We start from the raw sequence: 26,019 nt of genomic DNA on the forward strand, positions 1-26,019 counted from the left end.
TGAAGAATAAACTGAATTAAACTGAAAATCTTTTGGCCATAACTCAAGAATTCATACACTAATTATGACAAAACTTCCCACAAATGTCTAACAGAATAAAACGATGAAGTGATGACATTTTATATCCAAAAGGTTATTTTTTATTTGGATTTTTTCATCATTTTATTGTGGTCGTTTTATATTTTATATCCTTCTTGCCCATATGAACGTGAATTCAGGGCATTGCTGGAAAAGAAAAAAGAAAAGTAATGAAAAAATAGATTAATTAAAAAACAGGTAAACTTGCAGGTAATATTTTTATTTGTGTCTCCGTCAGATTGCCTGCCAGACTCTGTACCAGCGCCTGGAGCCGATCAGGCAGAAAGACCCCAAAGGATCATGGGAGAGTTGGGTATGATCTGATAAGAAAGGAAAACCTAAAGTCTCTGGGATTGCGTAATAAAATTGGAAACTGAATAATTTCTTTAATCTGCACTCAGATCACGGCAGCGTTTTTTGAGAAAATCAGTTTATCGGCGACTGGATTCTACAGGTACGGCAGAAATCTGTTAGATTTAATGTGTCGATGTACGAAGTGACGCTGACAGCTCCCCGTGTGTCCTCAGAGGTCCAGACCTCTACATGGACTGGGACAAGATGGAGGGACAGCCGTACGCCTACTTCACATACGGAGCGTGCTGCTGTGAAGTGGAGCTGGACTGCCTCACAGGAGACTACAGGGTCTGAACTGAACCTTTGCACCTCGACATCAGCCGTCTCACCGAGTGAGATCTTTACAATCTGACAGAACTGTGTTGGTTTTTGTCTCGCAGACCGTGAGGACGGACCTTGTGGTGGACATTGGCAGAAGTGTGAACCCCTCAGTGGACATCGGCCAGGTGAGTCTCGTCTGTTGTGACTTGTAAAAGCAGAAAAAGGAAAAAATCTGATACCTTGTGACTTCCGTAACACACAGGTATGACACTATGAATATTTTAGGAAGGTTTCAGACAGGATTTTGTGATTTCACACTAATTACAAGGAAAATGGAGACGGGAATTTTACCTACGAATTGGGACGCCACTTCATGCAAATTAGCGTAACAGACATGTATCGTCGACGTAGGCACGGAGAACTCTGCAGATATTCATGTCGGCTGCATCGTGAATTAGTGATTTTCAAGCATTCATATTCTAACTCAACGAAACATAACACATTCCGACATATTTTGGAATTTTTGCATGCTTATTTGCGAAAATAGCACTTACAATTGTGCGTCTTTTTTCTCATGGAGGCTGCCATCTTCCTGGAAAACTCGCCTGGCTGGATCGTTTGGCACTACATCCTGGGAGATTCAATCTTCCCCTCAGTTGAGATGGGTTCGTAAGTGTGCATCGCAAGGCCCTTCAAATTAAGCGGGGATTTTAAGGGCTGAAAAGCACTTCCCTTAAGTTTGGGACACCCTAGCCCTTCCCGAGAGCGCTCAAAAACAAGGGCTAGGGCCGATTTTGAGGGGAAGTGTGAGTGTTAGGACGGACCCTTATGTCTGCCGTTCAGCGGTAAGTGAAACATCCTTACCAGCCTGTCGCTCATGCGGCATTTGAAGATAGCACAGTCGTTCTCGGCTTTCAATGTCCAGTAGTCCACCACTAACATTTTCTCGTCTGGTCTCGTCTCGTCTGGTCTCATCTTGTCACGTCTTGTCTCGTCTTGTCAACAAAAATGAAGCCTAGATTTCATCTCAGTCATTCTCGGCTTTCAATGTCCGATAATCCAGCACTAACATTTTCTCGTCTCGTCTCGTCTCATCTCGTCTTGTCAACAAAAATGAAGCCTACATTTCATCTCAGTCATTCTCGGCTTTCAATGTCCGATAGTCCAGCACTAACATTTTCTCGTCTCGTCTCGTCTCATCTCATCAACAAAAATGAAGCCTAGATTTCATCTCAGTTTTCATTATCAAGATCTATTTTTAGCTTGTCATCGTCTCATTTTCGGCATGGAAAAAAGGTCGTTGACGAAGGATTTTCACCATAGTTTTCGTCAATTAAAAATGAACACTGCAACAATCAACTGTTGCTATATTGTTTTCTGGTTCTTCCTTAAAAGCCCACATAAATGAGGGTGTTCTGTCTCAGAGCATTGAGCGTAATACGATTATCAAAGTAACTGCCAATTACTTTTCTGCCAAGAAGTCGTTGCAGCCGTGGCCGGAGGCGCTATGTCTTCAGGTTGTCCACCCCTACGTATTTAAGTCACATCCTTGTGAACACGATATCTCCCTTACTTTCTCCCTCCCCTCCTTTCCTTTCTCCTAACTCCGTCCCTCAGATTGAAGGAGCGTTCATGCAGGGTTTGGGTCTCTACACTCTGGAGGAGTTGAAGTTTTCCCCCTCTGGGCTCCTGTACACTCGAGGTCCGTCACAGTATAAGATCCCTGCGCTCTGCGACCTGCCGCTTCGCTTCAGCGTCTACCTGCTGTCAGACTCTTTCAACCCCCACGCCATCTACTCCTCAAAGGTCAGAGGTCACGATGTACACCTTGGTTTTCTAGAATCTCTGAAGGATTATAACTCTGAATATTTGTCCCTGCAGGGTATTGGAGAGCCCGTCCTCTTCCTGGGCAGTTCAGTGTTCTTTGCCATTAAAGACGCCGTGGCTGCAGCCCGCTCCGAGTCCGGTTTAGTCGGCCCCTTTCCCTTGGACAGCCCTGCGACACCAGAGAGGGCCTGTCTGGCTTGTTGCTCCCCGTTCACTCAGAAGGTAAAAATGCTGAAATACTTGTGTTCTTCTTGTTTTTTTGAGTTTTTTTAAGGCTCATCACAAGAATCCTTGAGCAGATTGGGACCTGGGAATTTTAGCAGAGCCCAGGTGATGTCCTCAAAGTGTATGTTTTATTCCACAAACGCTCCAAAAATCCACAGACGTTAAGGTTTTTATCGTGTATCACGATGAAAAGCATCAAATTGTCACATTTAAGATGCATGAAACCAGCAAAATACCAAAACGATTATTCGGTTATCAAAGGAGTTGCCAAATGTTTGCCAGCTCAAATGATTTTTTGTAGATATTACTGATGCTAGAAGTCATAAAAGTTTACTTAATACAGCGTGAAAGTAATTGTTGCCTTAACCCTTTGAACGCTGGAGCAACACCACTTTTTTTGTGCTGCTTTCAGAGGCCTTTTCAAGTGTTTACCACTTTGAGCCTTCAGCAAATTGGTGCGATTTCTTTCAGAAACATAGGGGAAAAGGAAATAAGCAACTAGATTTTCTTTTTTTTTTTTTTTAAATAAGCTCAGGAAGCTATTTTACATAATGTTACAGAATTATTGTAATTTTTAAGCATTTTTTTCCAGGTCAGGATTAACTTTCTTTATTTCTTTCCATTTTTTAAAAATTATTTTCTTGTTTTTAAATTTAATTTTTTTATTTTTAAATGTAGTTTTTAATTTCTTTTTTTTTCTTGCTATTTTTTTGATTCGTTTCTTCTTTCGTTGCTCATTGCCTTCTTATGTCTTTGAAAGAAACCAAGTCACTTTGCTGAGGTTTCAGTGGTTAAAGTATGTGTCTTCAGTGTCCGTTACAAAGCATATTAAAGTGATTGCTAATTAATTCATAATTTTTTATTGTTTTATTTTGTCTCCAGATTCCAGCCAGCAAACCAGGATCTTTCAAACCGTGGGCCTTAAACATCTAAAACTCAATCTCAGCTGTTTTTTGTTTGTTTGTTTTGCTTTTTTAATCAATTTTGGGAAAGTCATGGAAATTTTGTTGTGTAAAGAAATTGTCACAGTAATGTTGTTTTGCTAGTGCATCACTCTCTTCATGTATGGTAGCTACCTGAATTTATGTTTGACTAAAGTTTTAATCTGTTTATAATTATTTAAATGGAGTCTGGTGGGTTTGGTGATGGTGATTTCAGGGCTGTTTCTGGTTAAACAAAAAGGGTCTTACTCTTTAACAAAAGGTCTTTCTCTGCAGGGATCCTTTCATAATGTTGTTGGACATTTTTACTAACAATCTGAGCCTGTCAGTGACAAAAACACTTTAAGAGGATGTACACTGATGATGCAAGCATGCCGTTACCCTGCAGCCTGTTTCAGCAGCGCTCTCACTCAATACTGGAACAGTTTCAAAAATGAGTAGTAGCTTAGGTAGAAAAGAGGGTCCAGGTTTAAAGAATAATACCAAAGTTACCCTTTACTTCATATTTTCTTACGCTCTTGCTCTTATCCTACAGAATCACTGTTTCACCAATAGAAGAATAAATGATTGAGCAGTTATTGAATGCATTAAATAAACCCAGTGTTTCCTCTGTATTCATTCAGTCGCAGAACACAACCACAACAAACTCAACCATCACAGCATAGATATACTTTATTAATCCAGCAACAAAAATGACACACATGCAAAAACAGGACCTATGCAACTGTCTGGATCTGTCACATATCTATCAAAGATCCAGTGGTATACAATCGTCTGGATCGGTCACATATCTGTCAAAGATCCAGTGGTATACAATCGTCTGGATCTGTCACATATCTATCAAAGATCCGGTGGTATACAATCGTCCAGATCCGTCACATATCTATCAAAGATCCGGTGGTATACAATCGTCTGGATCGGTCACATATCTATCAAAGATCCGGTGGTATACAATCGTCCGGATCCGTCACATATCTATCAAAGATCCGGTGGTATACAGTCGTCCAGATCCGTCACATATCTATCAAAGATCCAGTGGTATACAATCGTCTTGATCTGTCACATATCTGTCAAAGATCCGGTGGTATACAATCGTCCGGATCCGTCACATATCTGTCAAAGATCCGGTGGTATACAATCGTCCGGATCCGTCACATATCTGTCAAAGATCCGGTGGTATACAATCGTCCGGATCCGTCACATATCCATCAAAGACCAAATGTTCGGACTTCACCGCGCTTGCAGACTATCAGACTTTGCGGGTGCATTCCTTGGAAGTCTAGGAGTGCTAAGGGCTGTCCAAATCCATACTACAGTTCATACGCACCATAAACTGGGACATACTAAATCTTTATCTGGCATTCTGAATAGTATGGTAGTATGGGTATTGGAACACGCAGAAGGTGTAGTGTACAACCAATAGAGGGCACTCAAGCAACAGTCTGGGCGAAGTGAACACCGCTCTCCCAGGTGAAAGTCAGTGGTTACTGGATCCATCAACCACCATCCCTCCCGCCCTGCTTGGACTTTTGCTGCATTAACTTTCGTTCTTGTCTGACACCCCAAGTCCCTGTTCAAGCGTCCGATTTCGACGACTTCAGAGTGAGAACGGGTTGGTTAATTCCACTACGGAAGAGACTTGATGATCAAAAAAAAAGAACAAGCAAGCAAAGGAGAGGAAAGGCAAAGAAATTAAAACATATAATTACAGGATTAGAATAAAAAGAAGACAATAAAAGAAAAAACAAGTTCAACATTGAACTACACACCAAAGTAAGTACACACTCCATTGTGTGTTTCATTGAACAGCAGCAGCGGCCCTTAAAGAAAAGCTTAGTGAGCATCAGATGACTTCATATATGAACTTGGTTGTGTTTAAATAACCTCTTTGTTGTGATAACTGATCAGTGTGATGTGTGTGTGGCAGGTCACAAGGAGAGCCTCGGGACTCTTTACTGGTGCAGCCTGTTACTGATATTAGATGACCGGCGAAAAACATCCTGAGAATGCTCTCAGAGAGCTCCTAATGTCGCCTAATGAATTCTAGAGACAGAAACTGAAACCCTAATGAGGAGGTGTGGTTAACTGCGTTACCAGAAGCAATGCATTCTTTTAAAAGGTGTGATTGGTTGTCCTATTGTGAGCAATAAATGGATTAAAAATTGGTTAATTAGCAGCTAATCCAGTACAGTTTGGAATTTGTAAATTGGTTTGATGTGACGATTAGATTTGATCTGTTTACTGAATATTTTCTGGCAAAGATAACAAATATACAGAATGAACACATATCTGCTGTTTTGGGATGCAAAGGTCATATTTTACATTACATTACATTAATCTTTCTTTTCTCTTCCCTTCATCTGTGCAAGTTTTGTCCTCCCGGGTCAGGTTTTTTGATCTGCCTTTGGGGAGAGGAGATTTGTTTTACTGCCAAGATTACATCATTTATCACAGTTAGAAACTCTAAAAACAGAAATTATCATTGGATTCTCTGTTACGCTTCTGTCAGAATAAAAACATAACCAGATCTGAGCTTAAAATAGTCATATCTCATCTTTATTCTACATCTCATTTGAAGTTACACGAAAAATAAACCGCTTGCACAAACTAACCAGCATGCAAGACAAGAGTGACAAAACAAAGAGAGTAAATTAAAAAATAATAATAATGAAAAATGATCTGATAAATTTATGGTGGTTGTGCATTCTTCTGCCAGTCAGTCAGAAAAATATCTTTAGCTTTGGGAAGGGTCAAAATAAAAAATAAATTAAATTTACTTTTAACTTTCAAACATGAAGGGGTAAGTTTAAATAATTAAATAAAATAAAAATAAATAAAAAGAAAAAAAAAATATCTGTAATTCAAAGAAGGGTCACAATAAAAATTAATTATTAAAAGAATTAAATAAAAATAATAACAAAATAGAATAAATTAAATTAAATTATGTTTTTGTTTTTGTTTTTTTTAAAAAATGAAGTCACTGTCCTCTGATAATTAAGGAACAGTCCTTTAGTTGATGCAGCTGTGACCCAATACTTAAATCAATAAATCAAACTGCATTTTTTGAATTTTGAAATTTCCTGTTTCCTTGGATACGTCAAGCGTAAAGAAACATTTTGTCTTTGATTTTCAACCTTCAAACATGAAGGGGTAAGTTTAAGATAAATAATTAAATAAATATATATATATATATTTTTAAAAAAGTAAAAATATCTGTAGTTCTAAGAAGGGTCAAAATAAAGATTAATTATTTAAAAAAATAAAATAGAATAAAAACAAAAAAATAGAATAAAATGAAATAAGATAAAAATTAAAATGAGATTAAATTAAATTAAATTATGTTTTTTTAAAAAAAAACGAGGTCACTCTCCAGCCACCCCCCTCCTTTATATGTGTATTTTGTATATATTTTATTGCCAAAATTAACCATTTATCACAGCCAGCAACTGTAAAAACAGAAATTATCGCTGGATTTTGAAATTTCTGATGTTCCTTGGACACATCAAGCATAAAGAAACATTTTGTCTGTGATTTGTAACTTTCAAACATGAAGGGGTAAGTTTAAGATAAATAATTAAATTTAAAAAAAAATAAATAAAAAAGGAAAAATATCTGTAGCTTTAGGAAGGGTTAAAATAAAATACATTATTAAAAGAATGAAATAAAATTAAAATTAAATAATTAAATTAAGTAAAACTGTTCTATCATTAGTGGCAAAAAGCCCAAAACAATAATTTAAATAAATAAATAAATGACGTCACACCCTCCTGCGATAAGTAGGGAACAGTCCCTTAGTTGACGCAGTTGTGACGTCATACTTAAATCAAACTGCGTTTTAACAGTAACAAATTAACGGAATAAATATGTAGTAATATAGCTGTAAAATGCCGCGCTATAAATACTGTATTTATCCTTAAAATCATCAAAGATAAAAAAATAAATACTATTTTTATTTTTTTGTGAATCGGAAAGCCCCTTTAAATCGCGCATGCGCAGCGGGCGGAGCCTGCGGAAGTCCTGACGGGAAGGTCTTTTTGTTTGGGCCGCTGAGAGAGTCGACAGTCTTACTTTGATTCCCCTGGTTACAACCGTTTTTTATCTGCATTAATTTCGGTGAGTACCCGCATTTCCACCTCCTCGGCGTCGCCTCGCAGCTGAACGTCACCGTAAAGACGCTGAAGTGTCGTGTTGGACAGCGAAAAACAACGTTATTGCTCGGAAATGTTGCCTTCACGGGCGCTGCTCCGGGGCGATTTTCCTGAAGTTAGCTTTAGCCTCTGTGTAGCTCACATACCTCAAGACTGCCTCGATGTTTGCTCAAAGTTTAGGGTGACATTTCGGCAGGAAGTTGTGTGTTAAGGCAGAGCAGCATCTCGTGATTAGTTTCGGTGTGTAACTTTTGGGTTCAAACCGTAAATTAAACAAATACGGTTAGCTAGCTAGCTAACGGGCCCGGCTAAGAGCGCAGGATCAGCGCATGGTGAGGGCCGGAGTTAGCTAATGCTAACCTACAATTAGCCGGCTGTAGTCTGGACAATCCCTCTTTATATCCGAGCTGCTGCTTCCCAAAAAACAACCAAAGTATTTCTGCTTCAGGTTCACACTTGTGGTGTAGTTTGTGACCATCCTGATTAATCACAGCCACCAACACGCGCCAGCTCCTTTGTACCACCTCGGACTGTCTTTTGTCTTCATTTGCGTTTGGAGGCTAATTGTTAAAACGCCCACGTGTATTTTGGCACTGGTGACAAAATCTGATTGTACACGAAGCCAACACTAACTTATATTGTTGTTGTTGTGTGTGTGTGTATTTAGACTATTTAAAATGACACTCAAGTAAATAAAAGCACCTGATGTCCCAGCCATGGCATGCTGAAAACTAACGTGTAAAGAATAAAACTGGAGTTATTGTACATTTTATCACATGAAAAACAAACAATATGTGTCATCTTCACCCTGTCTGTGGCACTGTGACACAAGCCCATTGCTCTCTGTATTGGATGTCTCACACTTGCTCTTGTGAATTGATACCAAACCTTATTTTTAGGGTTTTTAATTTCTTCTGCTTTTAATTTTCCTGGGAACATACACTTTAAAAATCTTGACACGAGCCAACCTGCTTGTGATGTAAGTTCGCCTTGAATAGCAGAGGCAAGATATAGTGTAGTTTACGCCTCACAGGGACGACAAAAAACATCTATATTTATAAATTTCACAGGAGTTGTTGGAGGCAGCCATTTTGTTTTTCAAAATAGTTTTCAATTTAAATAAAATACTAACTTGTAAACTATAATTCTTGCTTCATTTTGATTTAGAAGTGCTGCAGAGTTGGCACGCCATGGTTGCGACACATCCAATAGCAGTATTATTTAATACATTTATTAATAATAAAATAGAAAGCTCACCAGTAGGTGAGCAGCATTCACACATTTTTGGAAACCAGGAAGTGAAGCAGGAGACTCTGGGATAACCACTTTATGCCTGATTAAATAATAAGCGTGCACAGTTGCATCGGCCATACTTTGCACCATGAATAAATATTACATACATTAAAAGTATTTTATTTCATGTCTCGTATGCATTATATGATTGTAATTCCACGACAGAAGAGGCTTGATGATCGCTAAAAATAAGTGGGGGAAAAAGTGGATATATCGATAATGGTTTTCGGCCAAATAAGTTGTTATATAGCGGCAAAAAAATCCAATATCGAGCATCCCTAATAATTTCGTAACAGTTATCGTGAGTAGCCATTTTATTTTTCAAAGTTGTTTAGAGTTCCTTTCAAGGGGTAGTGCACCTAAAAATGAAAATGAGGGAGGCTCAGGTGAAGTTTTAGAGTCCTCACATCACTTGCAGAGATCCAAGGGGAGAGGAGGTAGCAACACAACTCCACCTAATGGAGGCTGACGGCGCCCCAGATTCAAACGTCCAAAAACACATCATTGAAACCACAAAATATCTCCATACTGCTCGTCCGTAGTGATCCAAGTGTCCTGAAGCCCTGACATAAAAATTTTTATTATTTATGAGTTTATTACCAAAATGGAAAGTTTACCAGCACGTAAGCAGCATTCACACCTTTACAGAAACCAGGAAGTGAAGCAGGAGTCCTTTTGATATAGTTAAATCACGTTATACCTGATTAAATTATGTTGTGGAAATCTGAGGAAGCAGACGAAAGTCTAGGGCAAACTTTAAAGGGCCAACTTTTTCACAAAGATTTTGAAAACATGTTTTTTAAAAGTTAATAGTGGAGCAAGTTTAGAAGTTTAAAAAAGTCAAAGCAGATCGAGATATTATAAATTGTGTTTATTTTATGTTCACTGTAAATGCAAACGATTTGTTTGGGCTGCCTTGAATTTTTTTAGTTGACTGAATTTGAAAAGACATGTTGAATAATTACAGAATTACATCAACTTCTTAAATTCAGTCAACTTAAAATTTTAAGGCCGCCCAGACACTATCTGTTTCACATTAAAAAATAATAAGTTGTTTTTACTGTGTATATAAATCCTTGAAAATAATGTTTCACCCCAGAAATGTAATGAGTGCGTCGATAAGTTATAATTTTAAGGATGTTCATGAAGAGACATGTCACCCAGTGTGACACGTGTAATCATTTTGGGACAACAATGGAGCTCTGCACAGACGATACTAATTACAGGCGTCAATCATTTTGTTGGTGTTGGTCTTTTCACGTGATATTTTTCTGTCAGTATCAGCGGCTCAGGTACATATTCAGCCACAAGCTTCAAGTGTTGTCGTCAGACTTGTTGCTCACCCAAGTCGACCCAAACCCTGGCAGCACAAAACATAATTACAGGGAGCACCGTGTACTGTTGAGCTGCCTGAACGTGTCTGCACAGCTTGAATAAACATTAACTGTCTGTGTTTTGTCCTTTTTGTCAGGGTGTCTTTTATGAGTAATCAAAAGCAGCAAAAGCCAACGCTAACAGGCCAGCGTTTCAAAACGAGGAAAAGAGGTTTGTGTTTATCGCTGCCGTTGGTGCAGCTTTGTGGTTTCTGCTTTGCATGTCTAACAACATCCAAATCTTGATTTTTGGGAGTGTTTTTGTTCCGAGTCCAACATGTGTGTGTTTCTCCACAGATGAAAAGGAGAGGTTTGACCCTACTCAGTTTCAAGAAAGTATCGTACAAGGCTTGAATCAAACTGGCACTGATTTGGAAGCGGTTGCGAAGTTCCTTGATGCCTCTGGCGCTAAGCTTGACTACCGCCGATATGCAGAGACACTCTTTGACATCCTGGTGGCCGGTGGAATGCTGGGTGAGTTGCGCCGGGAGACACATTATTCACGTGTGCATGTTTTTCCCCTCAAGCCTCGACATTCACGCAAATCATAGCTTGTTTCTAATCGAGCACAGACGTGATACGTTTGCTAGCAGGTGTACCTGAAGTGCTCTTGGCATGCATTTTGGATTATTGTGCAATATAAATGTCAGGGAAACATTTGTGTGTGAACGAACACTAGCAGGAAGTAGACGATCCCAGTTTTAAAGCAGGAAGCTCCTGTGTTGACTTGTATTTGTATCCTCTCCCCTGCAGCCCCAGGCGGGACTCTATCTGACGACATGACCCGCACCGAGTTCTGCCTCTTCACGGCACAAGAAGACCTGGAGACAATGCAAGCATACGCTCAGGTACAAATCATTTTTGTACCTGGTTTAAAAGCACTTATTAAATATCAGCCATCAGTGATCCATGACTGATGCAACCGTCTTTCTTCAGTACAGATATGACAAAAGCAAATCCTAACTGAGCGTGTTTTTCTCCCCCTCAAAAACAGGTTTTTAACAAGCTGATCAGGCGTTACAAGTACCTGGAGAAGGGTTTCGAAGAGGAGATCAAGAAGGTGAGGGCTTTTTTACAGGCTAGGACTAGTATGTGAAAACAACTTTTAACTTCTTGTGCTGGTTGGACACGTCTCTAAAATGGGGTGTGTGTCATATTTGGCCCTGATCGGACAGAGTGCGTTTTAGCAGCCTCGGGCAGCTTTTTTGCAGAGACAACCTGAACACCTCCAGCAGAAAAAATCTCCAACTCAAAGTGGAAAAAGAGCCCAGTTATTGGTGTGTTTCCAAATGTACAGTCAGACGAATTGAGAGGCAGGGCTGCAAGACATCGCCTCAGTTACTTTATAATGTTTACCAACCATAATTAGGCCCAGATTGTTAAACTGTCCTCGACTCATAAAATACGCTAACAGTCACCCAAGATGTGACGTCTCATTCTGAGGGTCTCATGCACCCACATAGATCTTCGTTTCCCTCTCACCCTCAGTCAGAACCACAGCAGATACTCCCTGCTTGTCAATTCTTGTGCAGATTGTAAGGTACAGATCTGTGATTTGGGCGGTTAAGCTTTTGAGGACAGGTGAGTCGGTGGTTACCTTGCAACAGTTGTGAAAAGATGCAGCAAAAAGCACTTTGTATGATTGTGTTAGGCTTCAACAAATGAAGGCAGTGCGGTTCGCCTCGCGTTCGCTCTGTCCAGGCCCTCCGGGATAAAGCAATGGCAACAATAACGCAAATTCAGCCCAGCGGTTATTAACAGGTTTAATGGAGTCGAGCCAGTTTGGTGTCGGATGTTGACCACTCTCGCAGGAAAACCTGACAAGTAGGGATGAGATCACGTTGTGCTGTGTTGGCTTGTGCTAACCGGGCAGGACAGCGGCTCACAGAGACGATCCTTAAGCGCTGCGTCGAACGTCGGGAATCAACGGGGGGCAGCAATCAATTACAAAAAGGCACCTCCAGCTGCTAAAATGCTGGAGTGACTGTTTGTCTGTTTAATGTGCAGTAAACTAAATTTTTCTGTGTAACGTAATTTTTGTCATTATCAGCAGTTAAATGTTTTAATCTTCTGTTAATGTAACAAAGACGTGCTTTGTGAAATAGATAATTTCCCAGCTGTGAAACAGTGAAGTTGAAGCTAAAGCCCACAGGGTGGTAGACGCTATGAATTTGCCTCTAATCTGTATTTGTGTTTTCTTCTTGTCTTCTGCAGTTGCTGCTGTTTCTAAAGGGGTTCACTGAGTCTGAGCGCAACAAACTGGCCATGCTGACCGGCATCCTGCTGGCCAACGGCAACATATCAGCCTCCATCCTTAACAGCCTCTTCAACGAGAACCTCGTCAAAGAGGGTGAGCCAGAACGCTTGAGATCATCCTACCAAAATGTCACTGCTGGGTTTGTATTCAGTGAGAGTGCAACATGAACCCAGCTAGTCTTATCTTGTTTGTGTTTAGGAGTATCTGCAGCCTTCGCTGTCAAGCTGTTCAAGTCATGGATCAATGAGAAGGACATCAACTCTGTTGCTGCCAGTCTCCGCAAAGTCGGCATGGACAACAGGCTGATGGTACGTAAACCGTTTGTACATAGTTACTCCAGAGTTTCATCCAGGTCTTGTATTCACGTCCTCTAATATGACAACATCTGCGCCCCACAGGAACTCTTTCCTGCCAACAAACGGAGCTGCGAGCATTTTTCTAAGTACTTCACCGACGCCGGGCTGAAGGAGCTGTCAGACTTCGCCCGCAACCAGCAATCCATCGGCGCCCGCAAGGAGCTGCAGAAGGAGCTCCAGGAGCAGATGTCCCGCGGTGACCCTCAGAAGGAGGTGAGGTTAATGTTTGGGTTGACCACTTCCTCTTTTCTCTGGGATTGGAAAACAAAGACACAGCTGCACTGCTGCGTTTTCAAATTGGTCTTGGCTGAAAATGAGCCTGTCACATGTCAGTCGGTGCAGGTGAAGGTCTGAATGTCATTGTTCCTCTTTGGTAACAGCTGTCTGTGCTTTGCAAACGTCCTCAATATTGACCCCCCTGTTGTCATGTTGCATAATGTCAGTGTTTGTGACTGACGCAGTAACTACAAAACAGTCCAGTAACAACAACGGCGGCGACACAATGAATCACAAAGTTGAAAACAAATTAGCAGCTTGTCGGTGTTACTGGAGACTGTCACTGCCTCAACTACAACTGCAGTATTTTCTAACCCAGCTGTGTCTCTCTCCACGTCGGCTCAGATTATCGCCTTCACCAAAGAGGAGATGAAAAAGGCCAACCTCTCCGAGCAGGCCATGATCTGCATCATCTGGACCAGCGTGATGAGCTCCGTGGAGTGGAACAAGAAGGAAGAGCTGGTGACCGAACAAGCCATCAAACACTTGAAGGTATGCCGCACTGCTGAGCTGTTTATATGCACGTCCTGGAAGTGGTTTAAATGTCCTGAATGCAGTTAAATAAAGCACTGAAATGGAGTAAACCATCAGACACAGTTGATAAAACAAGTGAAAATATGCTCATGTGTTGATTCACAAGGAGTGGGTAATAAATTGTGCGCCTTGGCACAGTGACTGCAGGTTCTGGCATGATTGAGAGTGAAATACACAGTTTGTCTTGGCAGTACATTAGCTCTGTTCCCTTTTTCATTTATTTACTTTATTTTACTGACACATTAAAGGTCCTGCAGATGTTTTGTTTAACTTTGGAATTGTTGAAAGCTGAAAGAAATACCGAAATAGTCTATGACCGAGTAGTTTGGTCTTTTCTGTTTAAAAAAAAATTAAAAAAAATAGTCAAGTCAAATTTATTTATAAAGCACATTTAAAAACAACCCAAGTTGACCAAAGTTCCAGAGTCTGGGTCCTGAGTTTAAAATAAGTGCGTGGAACAGTTAAAAGTCCTAGGTTAGCCGACCTGAGGGGTCTGGAGGTGGAGTATGGGGTTAAAAGTTCTGTCATGTAGGAAGGGGCCACTCCATTCAGGGCTTTGTACGTGAATAAAAGTTTAAAATCAATATGGTACTGCAGTGGCAGCCAGTGGAGAGAGGCTAGAAACTGAGGAATGGTTTAAATTTTGCGATGGTGCAAAGTTGAAACTGGCTTTGACTACTGAGTTGAGCTGTTTATCAAACTTAAGTGCAGAATCGAAAATGACATCGAGGTTTTTGACGTGAGGTTTGATAAGAATGGACAGGTTGCCAAGACTGTTGGATATCAGGTTGACGTTGTCAGAGGGGCCAAAGAGAATAATTTCGGATTTAGCTTCATTTAGTTGAAGGAAGTTTACTGCCATCCTGGACTTTATTTCATTGATGCAGTTGAAGATATTGGTGAGTTTGGATTGAGGGGAAGATAGAGCTGGGTGTCATCAGCATAGCAGTGGAAAGAGATGTCATATTTTTGAATGATTTGACCGAGGGGAAGCATGTAGATGGAGAAAAGAATGGGACCTAGGATGGAACCTTGCGGGACTCCGCAAGAGAGAGTAGCTGGGGGAGAGGAGTGTGTGCCTATGTTTACGGAAAAGGTTCTATTGTTGAGGTAGGATGTGAACCAGTCTGTATTTATGGGAACACCCACAAAACATCAGTCTTTTATGCCAAGGGGAAGAACATGCTCTCTGCACGTCAAATGAACTTTAAAATAATGGGAAAATAATGGGAAAGGCAGCAATTAGCATTCACTCCCGGGTCGCATATCTAGGCGGTCGTCATGGTTATGTATCGGCACTAAGATCACACAGTGAGTCTGCATCGTTAAACGAGCACCTTCCAAGCTATGGAAAATGAGAAAATGTAGGTGAAAAGATGAAAAGCGTAAAAGAATTACACCAATTACTTGAGGTGATTAAAGCCAGGGCCTGGAAATGTTTAGGAAGCAAACTGCTCCGAATGTCGAAGGTGTTTGTAGCGTGGTAAAACGGGGATCAGGGTGGTGGAGCCACAAGCACAGACGGTATCGTCAGGGTCATTTTTACTGATCGTTGTGAACTGACATCAATGTGTTTACTTGGGAAGAGTATATTTTCACTTCTGGTTTGAATTTCCATCATTGTCTTGTTCGTACCTGTTTTACTATATACCTTATCGGCCTGTTGGAGCCTGAGTGACTGGATTTAGGAGGACTCGTATCAAACTTATTTCATTCCAGTCTGTTTGACGCTGAAGTAGCAGAGCTCAGTGTTGAGGGCTTGTGGCAAGTTTTCTTACATCACAAGTGTTTGTACTGTTGACGTGATTGTCACTGAAGATGTGAAGCAGCAAGCAGAGACAGGAACAAGAACAACCAAACCCTCAAACAAACTGTAGTCGTGTGAAGAGCTGCTTGATCCTCCTGTTAATCAGCACCAACAAGCTTTTACGACATGTCTCCCCATTTCCGCAGCAATACAGCCTTCTGCTGAAAGCCTTCACCTCCCAGGGTCTGTCCGAGCTCAGCCTGCTGCTGAAGATCCAGGAGTACTGCTACGACAACATCCACTTCATGAAGGCCTTTCAGAAGATCGTGGTGCTCCTCTACAAAGGTCGGTGTGGCGTCCGTGCCCAGTAATCTCACGCCAACCATCCACTGACAGTGTCTGGTTTTGTTTTGACACTCTGCTTCTCCCGTAACAGCGGACGTATTGAGTGAAGAGGCCATACTGAAGTGGTACACCGATGCCCACGTTGCCAAGGGGAAGAGCGTTTTCCTCGAGCAGATGAAGAAATTCGTCGAGTGGCTGAAGAACGCCGAGGAAGGTAAAAAAAACAACACCCCCCCCGTTCACCCTGAGGCAGCGAACCTCTCACGGCAGATGTTTCTGACATGTCGTAGCAGGAAGGATGTTCATCATCATCATGACTGATCTTACCCGCGTTTTCTCTCTGCAGAGTCGGAGTCAGACGAAGAGGAGACGGACTAAATCCACCGCCAGATGAGCTTTTCTTACCCCTCCCTTTTTCTTTTTTCAATAAGTAGCAGCAGGAGCAGTAGAATGTCTTTTTCCCGTCTTTCTCTTCTACCTCCTGTTACTTCTTTTCCCCCAAACACACACACACACACCCTTCCACCACTCCAAAACATAATTTAAACGATAAAAAAAAAAAAGGGCTCAGTCCTTTCTCGTAACATGTTTGGGTGTCGCGAAAACGATGAATACTCCCCCTCTTCTTTTTTTTTTTGTTTTTTTTTTTATTATTATTGTTGTACTTCCTGCTGTAATTTGGATACAAAACATTCCACGTGATCTCGATGGCCGCTGCTCGTTAAATCAGAAACAGGATTCGAGTTTTTGCCAGGCCGATGAAAATGCAGTTTTGCCAACATTTTTTTTTTTTTCTTCTTCTCCCCTTTTTGACTTTTTTTTAAAAATTCTGCCCAGCTCATGTTTTGGCTCTTGTCGGGTCTTAAACTTCGCCTCCTTTCTTGACTTTCGGGTAAACATGTACCGCGTGTCTAGATCACTCTGGTCAGTCCGTCGGGAGACACGCCCCCCTGTAAGATGCCTCGCCAGCTAACTGATTATTATTGGTTTCTACTTTCTTTAATCTGATATAAACCGATTGACTTTTTTATGAAAATAAAGATTATTGAAATGGTACAAATGTCTTCTTCTGCTATTTTTTAAAGTGTTTGCTTCCCAACTTCACTCTTCATCGTGATGCAAGACTTAAAGACTATCATATTTCTTGTTGTGTGGGAATTAAGTGCATTAAACAAACTCTTTAATGCTCTAAAGCGGGATTTATACTTACGCGGCAGACCCTACGCAGTTGTCAGCATTTATAAGTTGATTTTAAACACACATTAAACACACATTAAACATGGCTTAATAGAGACAGTTTCAAACACAAATCAGCTTCACTATAACTCGCAGCATTCACAGACAAACACTTGTCTTTATCTGGACACATTTTCCCCACAAATACAACATGCTAACGTTATTAGCACAAGCCTATGGTATTTTACATTGTATAAATTAGCCTACCAGCTAGCGGACTTTTCCTCTACTCATATAAAACCAGAGACAACAGAAACATTTAACAAAGGTAACGGTACATAATTTGTCTCCATTACAACTCACAAGGTTCACTGACAAAACAACTGTCTGATACTAAACACGTTTTCCAAGCAAATACAACATGCTAACGTTATTAGCACAAGCCTATGGCATTTTACATTGTATAAATTAGCCTAGCAGCTAGCAAACTTTTTAGGGACAACAGCAACATTTAACAAAGGTGACGTTACATAATTTGGCTCCATTACAACTCACAAGGTTCACTGACAAAACAACTGTCTTATACTAAACACGTTTTCCAAATAAATACAACATGCTAACGTTATTAGCGCAAGCCTACGACACTTTAAATTGTATAAATTAGCCTAGCAGCTAGCAGAGATTTCCTCTGCTCATATTTCAGCCAGGATAAATCACACACAGTGTGTGGAGGCTTTATTGTCTTCACAATTTATTGTTTCTTATCTGTGAAATTAAAGTAAATCAAAGCTTTGTTTCTACTGAGGGAAATGGTTTCAGCTTACAGACAGACAGGAGGTCTGCGTCACTGTGACGTGTAGTTATGTCTGGGGAGGTGCACGCTCGTAGCTACAGTGTCGATTCAACACAGAAGTCTGCATAACTTAAAAAATTACTTTACTAAAAGAGAAACTTTTTTGAAAATATGTCACCGCAAACTGAAGATAAAAGATCCAAACTTTATATTTTGGCACTTAAAACCCACTTGTGATATATCTGTGCCACACAAATGTGAGGAAAAACTGTTTTCTGGTGTGAAAGGATTGTAATGGAGAAAAATGTCATGAAATCTGAAACACATTTCTGCCAGAAAAAAGGAGAAAATTGGCATTTAACCAAATAAAACTACGGCTTTATGTCCAACGTATGATTCATAATTATTTAGTGAATTAAAGTGTGTATGTACGGTTAATAACTGTTATAATTTTGACTTGAAGGAATACTTCAACCCCCCAAATGACATGCTGCGACTCCCCACTCTTCCCTCTCCCAAGGAATGCTAGTTAGTATTTTAACAGAAACAAATGTGAAACAAAAGTCAAATTTCTAAACTCCTACCATACGAACATGGTGATGCCAAACACAAAGGGCTTCTCACTCCTGCCAGATGTGATATATAATCCCTCCAGCGTGTTCTGGGTCTGCCCCGGGGCCTCCTACCAGTGCCTGGAACATCTCCAACAGGAGGATCCTGATCAGATGTTGGAGATGTTCCAGGCACTGGTACTCTAAGGCTGGGCCCAGACCCTGAATGGAGGGAACTCATTTCGACCACTTGTATCCAGGATCGTCCAAGAATCGGCACCTTAATGTGGTCCCCGTGATCCTGGGAGCTGTGTTGTCCGGGGCTAACAGCCCCTGGTAGGGTCTCCCATGGCAAAGTGGTCCCAGGGGAGGGACCAGACCAAGGGCGATTCAAGAAGACGTTGATGAAACGGCATATTCGGACTTTGAGGACCTCGGGAGGAAACTCAGCTGATATAGTTTTGGTGTTGTTGAATGTGGACCCCTGTGACTTCAGTTCGTCAAGGCTTTCCTCAGTTCTTGGATTCTCCACAAATTCAAAGTAACATGGGGTGAGTACTTGAATTAGAAATGAACATTTGGGGGGTGAAGTGTTCCTCTTTTCTTCTAATAGCGACAACAAGCTTCCTCAACAAGCTTGTGGTCCTTAAAACCTTTTAGTATCCTGAGTTTTACGCCGATTTCAACGTCCTGAATCTCAGCAACTTTTCCAACACAAGAAAAACCAGTTGGATTTTCTCTCACTTTTATTTGTATTGTACAAAAATACATTTCTCTTCAAGCAGCTTCTCAGTATCTGCGATGTGCAAAGGACACAATAGTCAGGCATTCAAGTACATTTTCTACAGTCATGTCACACATTAGATTTAGAGGTAGGCCTTCATATTGAAAACAGGTCTGAGGTAGTGTGCAACGTTTTCATCCATATGTGCTGTATAGTCAATATCAAGGGATCCAGCTGATTGTAGAAGGATTATGTGTGTTTTCCAGATTAGTGCACAAGGTAGCCTAATGCACTGCGTGTGCCGCGTGCACACACTACGTCACAGTTTCATGCTTTTTTAAAGTGATACAGAGATTGTGCAACAATGCAAAAGTAAACATTTCACCACACTGCAAATAAATTCATCAAAACAGTTTGGATTCAGGCCCAAAGACAGACAAAGGGTGATAGTTACATTGTATTCACATCAAGTGCGTTTGAACGCTAGAATATTTTGTGTTGACTCGCGTCATATGCATGTAAAATCGCTGAATCCATGAATGAACTTCCGCCGATACGTCCTCGGAATCATGCGTCCCTGGATTCACAAATTGGGTGTCGAAGTTCAGATTTTTCAACTCTCGCGACGTGAAATCGCGCTACTCACTTCACGACTCACGTCACGTCCATCACCACCCGACAGAAAGTCGCATCTAATCGCGTCTTCACATTGACTTTACATGTGATTAACTCACGCAAATTGTTCTATTCGCCCCCAATGTGAACACATTAAAGATCTAGTGTGGCGGATTTAATGACATCTAGTGTTGAAGTTTCAGATTGCAACCGACCGAAACTTCTCCAGTGTGCCAAGCGTTGCCAGTTGCCGATACAAAAACACGAATGGCCCTATCTAGAGTCAGTGTTTGATTTGTCCGTTCTGGGCTACTGTAGAAACAACATGGAGGGCCTGCTACGTTTGTAGCTATCAACAGCTCATGCAGTTAGTTTCAGTTGATCACAAACTAATGAAAGCATAGTTGTGAATGTTCCATTTCTGCCAATATACCCCTTGAATCCTCCACACTGGACCTTTTAAAGTAGGGTCCCATTCAGACTGATAATTTTCCAATTGCATCTTAAAATTTTGAGACAAGCTTTGACGCTTAAGGCCCTGACACACCAAGCCAATGGTTGGCCGTCGGTGAGCGTCTAGTTTTTGCAGTGTGTCCCGCACCATTGGCACTTTGGTGTCGGCGACTTTTCGGCCGATTGAGCATGTTGAATCGGTGGCGGAGCTTGTCGGTGAGAGAGATCACTCTGATTGGCTGTTCAGGTTTTATTTCCTCGCCCCTGTAGCGAGTGAATCTGCCTGTAGTGAAACCGGGGCTAACCGGTGCTTCCTCCTCAGGCTCCACTTCACTCAGCTGCCCCACAGACCCGCTGCTTCTTCACACTTTGGGAAGAAGCAGCAGGCTGCATTAAGGCATTAAGGCGCAGAACATACGTGCTACTTGGCTGTCGGATGTAGTCCGTGTAGTGTGTTCAAATGCAACTGACACAGGGCGACGTGAGGCGACGTAGACAATGCAACAGTTGGCTTTTGTCGCCGCTAGTTCTTTGATGTCGGTTTGGTGTGTCCGCACCTTAAAGGGCAGCGCTTCAGGTTAAAACTTTCCTCAGTCACCATTATAGAAATCCCAAATGCCTGATTTCCTCCAGTGCCTCAAGGCAGCAATCTTTTCTTTAAAAGAAATATCAGGCCTTGATTAATGTCGTCGAAATCCAGTCAAATGGCTCTGATCCCAAACATGCGTCTCTCCAACAAATAAAAACCAACCAGGGCAACATTTTTACATGATCAAGCATTATTTCCCTGATTTCGTCAAAGCAAGCAAAACACTGTGCTGTCTTTTTAGATTTACAACCACCTGAGATATGCTCATGTTTTCGGCTCGAGTTGAAAAATGTTGAACTACGTGTCAATTTGTGCATCTAGTGTGAGTCATTTTATGAACTCTACATGCAACCAGGTGTCTAAAATTCACCCTGATTTCAAGGTTGAATGTCCCAAAAAAGACAACCAGTTCAACGTAACAGTGTGAGTCAGCTCGACAGAAACAAAAATTTGTTGTTACGTTACGAAAAATCCTGCGACCACTTGGGTAAAATCAAAGGTAGCCAAAGATTGTACCTAGAATGCACCCAAACTGCAAACTTGCAGGGTACGGTACAAAGTCATATGCGTATATTTCGGGGGACGCGGGGGACATTTCTCCCTCAATATTTAGAACGTGCATTTGTCCCCCCACAATAAGAATATAAAAGTAGCAGAGAACTTTGATTTTGACGAAATAAATTGATGCAGAAAAGGCAAAAACTGATGCAAAAAAAAAAAAAATTCACCAGGAAATTCGGTGTCTGACGCTCAAAATTTCACAGTCGGAGGACCCCAAGCCCCAAAGTGTCATATGTCGCCCCCTAGTGGTGAAACAAACCCTTGTTTAAAACGTTCTGACTCCTGAGACGTTGATTTGTAATGTTTCAAACATGCGTGAAACAAACGCTACGGGACGTAGAGGAGCTCAGTTCTGTCAGCGTAGTTGCAGTTCCTACACTCACCACTAGAGTCAACAGCTCAGTTAATGATCCTTTCAAGTGCCCCCAAATAATCGCGACATGTCTGACGGCACCTGAAAGCAGCATTAACTCCACTGAACTGACAGCAACCGCTGCAGAAACTGCTCTTCACTTTCCTTCATGTGACTGAAGGCGACAAGGCTTTTTTTTAGGAGTGGGGCACGGGGGTGGAGGGGGAGTAGTTTGTACTATTGGCGGGACCAAAATAGCCCCCCGTCAGGTGCAGCTTTACACATCGGCTCAGGTTACAGCTCAACCAAAACACAGACGTCCAGAAGCACCAGTGTGAACAGAAAGTGCTTTTCAGTGTTAATATCTTTTTGTTTTTCCTAGTCTAATCCAAAAAATAAATATATTTATAGAGTATGTACAAAGTCCTGCAGGTGTACGTGTAAACAACATCATGGTGGACGCCCCCCGTCTGTCCGGAGCCGCTTCGCTTCACACTGCAGCTGAGTGCTTCCCTCCATCTCTGAGCTGTGGAGGCAGAGAAATCAGTTTTATCACAAACACAGTTCAGTAAACACACCGTGACATTTATACTATTAACACTTTCCTTTTTTCTTTTTTTTTTAGGTCTCCTGTTATTTACAATTCATTATTAGTACAAAATTTTCTTAAATTTTATTTTTGCTTGTCTGTGTTTAAAGTCTGAATTTTTTGCAACAGTAATTATTAATAATTATTTTAGGGTTACTGTAATTTACAAATCACTATTAGTACAAAAAACGTATTCCTTTATTTTATTTTATTTTATTTCTTATTTTATCTGTATTTAAAGTCTGATTTATTTTGCAATAATAATAATTAATTATTTAAGGTTTACAGTTATTTACAACTCACTATTAGTAAAAGATACATTTTATTATTTATTTTTCAATCTGTATTTGAAGTCTAATATATTTTGCAATAATAATTGTTAATAATTATTTAAGGTTTACTGCTATTTTCAACTGCTACAACTATTTGTACAAAAAAATAAATTTTATTACTTTAACTTATTTTTATTTTTACATCTGTATTTAAATTGATTTTATTTTTTATTATTTTTTATCTTTAAATCTGTATTTAAAGCCTTTATTTTGCAATAATTATTATTATTAATTATTTAAGGTTTACTGTTACTTACAACTCATTATTCGTACAAAAAAAAATCATAAATTGTATTACTTTTATTTTTTTATTATTTTTACATCTGTATTTAAATTTATTTTATTTTATTTTTTTAATCTTTATATCAAAAATCCTTATTTTGCAATAATAATTATGAATAATTATTTAAGGTTTACTGTTATTTACAACTCATTATTAGTACAAAAAATTCATAAAGTTTATTTTATTTTTTATTATTTTTTATCTTTATATCTATTTAAAATCAAATTTATTTTGCAATAATTATTATTAATAATTATTTAAGATTTGCAGCTATTTACAACTCATTATTAGTAAAAAGAAAATCATAAATTTCAGGTTAATATGTGTCAAAAATGTGAAATTATGCCTATAAATTTGTATCTGTTATTTAAGATTTTATGAGACAGATAAATAAATTGCAGAGCACCAGTAAAAATACAGTTTGACATGAAGATAATAGTGACATAATGTCACTGATCTGGTGCCAGTCTAATTAATAACTGCAACATGTGAGGCCAAACTACTGTAAACACTTTAACCCACTAACACACGTGTTTATTTAGGATCGAAATGACTGTTTACTGCGTGGAAATCATCAGTATCGCTTAATATTCTTAATATTAAATCATGTTTTGAGGATCTGCAGCAGTTTTCCATCACTAAGGTGATTTTTAGTTTCTTTCTGGAACCTTATTTTTTTGTTGTGGCACTCAGTTGCACCCAAGTGTCGAACTCTTCCCATCATCATTAGTCAGAAGTCAAACAGCAGCATCTCGTTATATTTTGGATCCGGTCTACAGAGGAGGATCTGGTGTCAATCACTGATTTGAAACCTTTAAAGGCACCAGCTTGTTTTCACTTTGTCTTGTCAATCACTGCAGAAACAGCTGTTGGTCAACCCGTCACCTCTGAACCGCGCAAACTCAGCACCACTAAGTCTATTTCCAATGCACAGAGGATGCGTCCTGCACAGGTGCCATCACCCGCTCTGCCTTTGACAGTGCCACATTAGATCTGGAGCTGATATTCACCTCTGTGCGTGTGCGTAAAAGTTTGTTTTTACGCACCGGTGCGCCACTCACCAGTTTCCTCTGGTTGCTGAGGCAGAAGGTGCAAATGGGCCGCAGCGAGGGCGCGCTGAGCGCCGCGGTGCCGTGCAGGATGCTCTGGTACCCGAGGCAGGGCTGTCCGTCCCGGCAGTTGTCCCCCAGCAGCAGCACGTTGGCCAGGTGCGAGATGTAGCTGGAGGCCAGGCGCAGCGTCTCGATCTTGGAGAGCTTCCTGTCGGCGGGCTCGGTGGGGATGAGCGTGCGGAGCGCCGTGAAGGCCGTGTTCACGCTGTGCGTCCTGTCCCGCTCCCGCGCGTTGGCCGCCTGCCTCTGTTTACTCACACCGGCGAGACACGCGCCTCCTCCACCTCCACATCCACCGTCTCCGCCGCTGCTGCTGCGTCTCCGCCGTCTCCTGCGTCTCGGCGCACCGGCACGGGAACCACCTCCACCTCCTCCTCCTCCTCCTCCTCCTCCACCTCCACCTCCACCCACCGCCTCCTGCCCCGGCTCTCTGCGGGGGCTGCAGTCCCCGGTGGACTTCCCGCCGCTGCTGTCGCTGCCGCTGTCCAGGTCGTCCAGGTCTGAGGTGAAGCCGTCGGGCTGCGCGCTGCGCTCGCTGCCAGTGGACTTCATCCTGGCTGTGCTGTGGTGAGACTGGAGCTGCTGGGGCCGTGCGGGCGGGCGGCGGCTGCACATCACTTTATCCTGAGGGTGAAAATAGCACCGGGGGGCCGAGCAGCTGCCGCCGATCCGGTGACCGAGGGGGTCTGCGCCGTCCGGCCCCCCGGCGGATCAGCATACCATTGCTAATGAATGACGGCTGCTTTCTGGGTCGCCAGCCCGCCGCGGAAAAGGGAAGACAGGTGGAGCCTAAAGGGAGGGGGGAGGGGGGGGCACCTGTTGTGGTCCAGAGGATACAGGTTTAATTTAGGCTCGACCTACCAGGGCTGCCCTCGAGACCGATACAGTGATTTTAGATCAACAATACCGATATGTTGGCCGATATTCAAAGTTTAATTACAAACAAATCCTGTTTATGTCATTGAGCCTCAGTGGTTCTGCATCATGTGCTGCAAGGCCGTATCCATGGAGACAAGAATGGGGGGGGGGGGGGGGGGGGCGCTGCCCTCAACTAAATCATTCATACGCAAAAAAAAAACCCCTTACATTTTGGTTAAGTCAAAGAAAAGAAAAAAATAATTTAATTTCATTTTAAAAAAAATAAGGAAATATAAATAAATTTCACATTATTTGCCTCCTATTTTTTATATATTTATTTTAAGTTGTTTTGATTTAGTATGAACATCACAACCTATTCCCTAAAAAACCCTTAAATTTTACTTTTTAAAGTAAAATAGTAAAAGTAAAATTTAATTATTATTATTTAATTTTAAAGAAAATAATAATTTGAAAAATAAATTTCACATTATTTTGCTTTCTATTTTTTTTTTAATATTTTATTTTATAAGTAATTTTGATTTATCATGAACATCACAACCTCTTCCCTCCACACAGAACAAAAAACAATATAAAGAACAGATCTCACAAAAACAGCAAAGTTTATTTCATTTTTTTAATAAGTCGTATTTTCATCTGAATGGAAAGCATTGGCATTTTGCGGGGACGCAAGGGTAACATGAAAACATGAAAGTATTGGAGGACATTCAGTTTGACAAAATTAAAGACACTGACACCATGAACTGATGAAGAAAAGACAGATATTGGTTCATAAAGATTCAACAGACTGTGGAAAATACAGTGTTTGATGCTCAAAATTCTCTGACAGAGCTGAAATCCCCCATTTCATCATGTGTCTCTTTGTAGGTGTTTGGGTCTGTTTATTTGTTTACTTGGATCCCCATTCGTCACTACAAGGGTTGCAACTACTCTTCCTGGGGTCCACACAAGGAAAACATGACTTCATAGAGTAAAATAAATGTCTGATTAAAAAATCC

The 26,019-nt window shown here is 40.9% G+C and overlaps 3 protein-coding genes across 3 annotated transcripts in view; 2 read left to right on the forward strand and 1 right to left on the reverse strand.

Annotated features, from left to right (window-relative positions):
• aox6 (aldehyde oxidase 6) overlaps positions 1 to 4,282 on the forward strand; it is a 28,256-nt gene extending 23,974 nt beyond the window's left edge. Inside the window, exons 29-35 of the mRNA XM_033615526.2 lie at positions 317 to 391; positions 480 to 532; positions 606 to 720; positions 813 to 878; positions 2,311 to 2,499; positions 2,575 to 2,742; positions 3,628 to 4,282. Of these exons, the coding sequence (XP_033471417.2) occupies positions 317 to 391; positions 480 to 532; positions 606 to 720; positions 813 to 878; positions 2,311 to 2,499; positions 2,575 to 2,742; positions 3,628 to 3,678 (717 nt within the window). The 3' untranslated portion in view covers positions 3,679 to 4,282. The remainder of the gene's footprint in view (positions 1 to 316; positions 392 to 479; positions 533 to 605; positions 721 to 812; positions 879 to 2,310; positions 2,500 to 2,574; positions 2,743 to 3,627) is intronic.
• Positions 4,283 to 7,659: 3,377 nt separating this feature from the next.
• bzw1a (basic leucine zipper and W2 domains 1a) lies at positions 7,660 to 17,075 on the forward strand. Its single transcript, XM_033615527.2, has 12 exons — positions 7,660 to 7,799; positions 10,599 to 10,672; positions 10,798 to 10,974; positions 11,254 to 11,348; positions 11,495 to 11,560; positions 12,715 to 12,850; positions 12,956 to 13,065; positions 13,156 to 13,326; positions 13,735 to 13,881; positions 15,877 to 16,015; positions 16,107 to 16,229; positions 16,362 to 17,075. The coding sequence occupies exons 2-12, from the start codon at positions 10,609 to 10,611 to the stop codon at positions 16,391 to 16,393; spliced, it is 1,260 nt and encodes a 419-aa protein (XP_033471418.1). The 5' UTR covers positions 7,660 to 7,799; positions 10,599 to 10,608; the 3' UTR covers positions 16,394 to 17,075.
• Positions 17,076 to 19,175: 2,100 nt separating this feature from the next.
• On the reverse strand, positions 19,176 to 24,927 carry LOC117250063 (uncharacterized). Its single transcript, XM_033616039.2, has 2 exons — positions 24,095 to 24,927; positions 19,176 to 22,355 (listed from the first exon to the last, which is right to left on the reverse strand). The coding sequence occupies exons 1-2, from the start codon at positions 24,758 to 24,760 to the stop codon at positions 22,320 to 22,322; spliced, it is 702 nt and encodes a 233-aa protein (XP_033471930.2). The 5' UTR covers positions 24,761 to 24,927; the 3' UTR covers positions 19,176 to 22,319.
• Between the last annotated feature and the right edge of the window lie 1,092 nt (positions 24,928 to 26,019).

The sequence above is a fragment of the Epinephelus lanceolatus genome, chromosome 24 (assembly GCF_041903045.1).
Source record: "Epinephelus lanceolatus isolate andai-2023 chromosome 24, ASM4190304v1, whole genome shotgun sequence".
NCBI lineage: Eukaryota > Metazoa > Chordata > Actinopteri > Perciformes > Serranidae > Epinephelus > Epinephelus lanceolatus.

What these genes read in the sequence shown, in the direction of transcription:
- bzw1a (XM_033615527.2), top strand. Translation starts at nt 10,609, where the DNA reads ATGAGTAATCAAAAGCAGCAAAAGCCAACGCTAACAGGCCAGCGTTTC. An exon ending in TCGAAGAGGAGATCAAGAAG is followed by an intron (nt 11,561 to 12,714) that starts GTGAGGGCTTTT and finishes TGTCTTCTGCAG; the next exon opens with TTGCTGCTGTTTCTAAAGGG. An exon ending in GCTGAAGAACGCCGAGGAAG is followed by an intron (nt 16,230 to 16,361) that starts GTAAAAAAAACA and finishes TTCTCTCTGCAG; the next exon opens with AGTCGGAGTCAGACGAAGAG.
- LOC117250063 (XM_033616039.2), bottom strand. Translation starts at nt 24,760, where the DNA reads ATGTGCAGCCGCCGCCCGCCCGCACGGCCCCAGCAGCTCCAGTCTCAC. An exon ending in TCAGCAACCAGAGGAAACTG is followed by an intron (nt 22,356 to 24,094) that starts GTGAGTGGCGCA and finishes CTGCCTCCACAG; the next exon opens with CTCAGAGATGGAGGGAAGCA.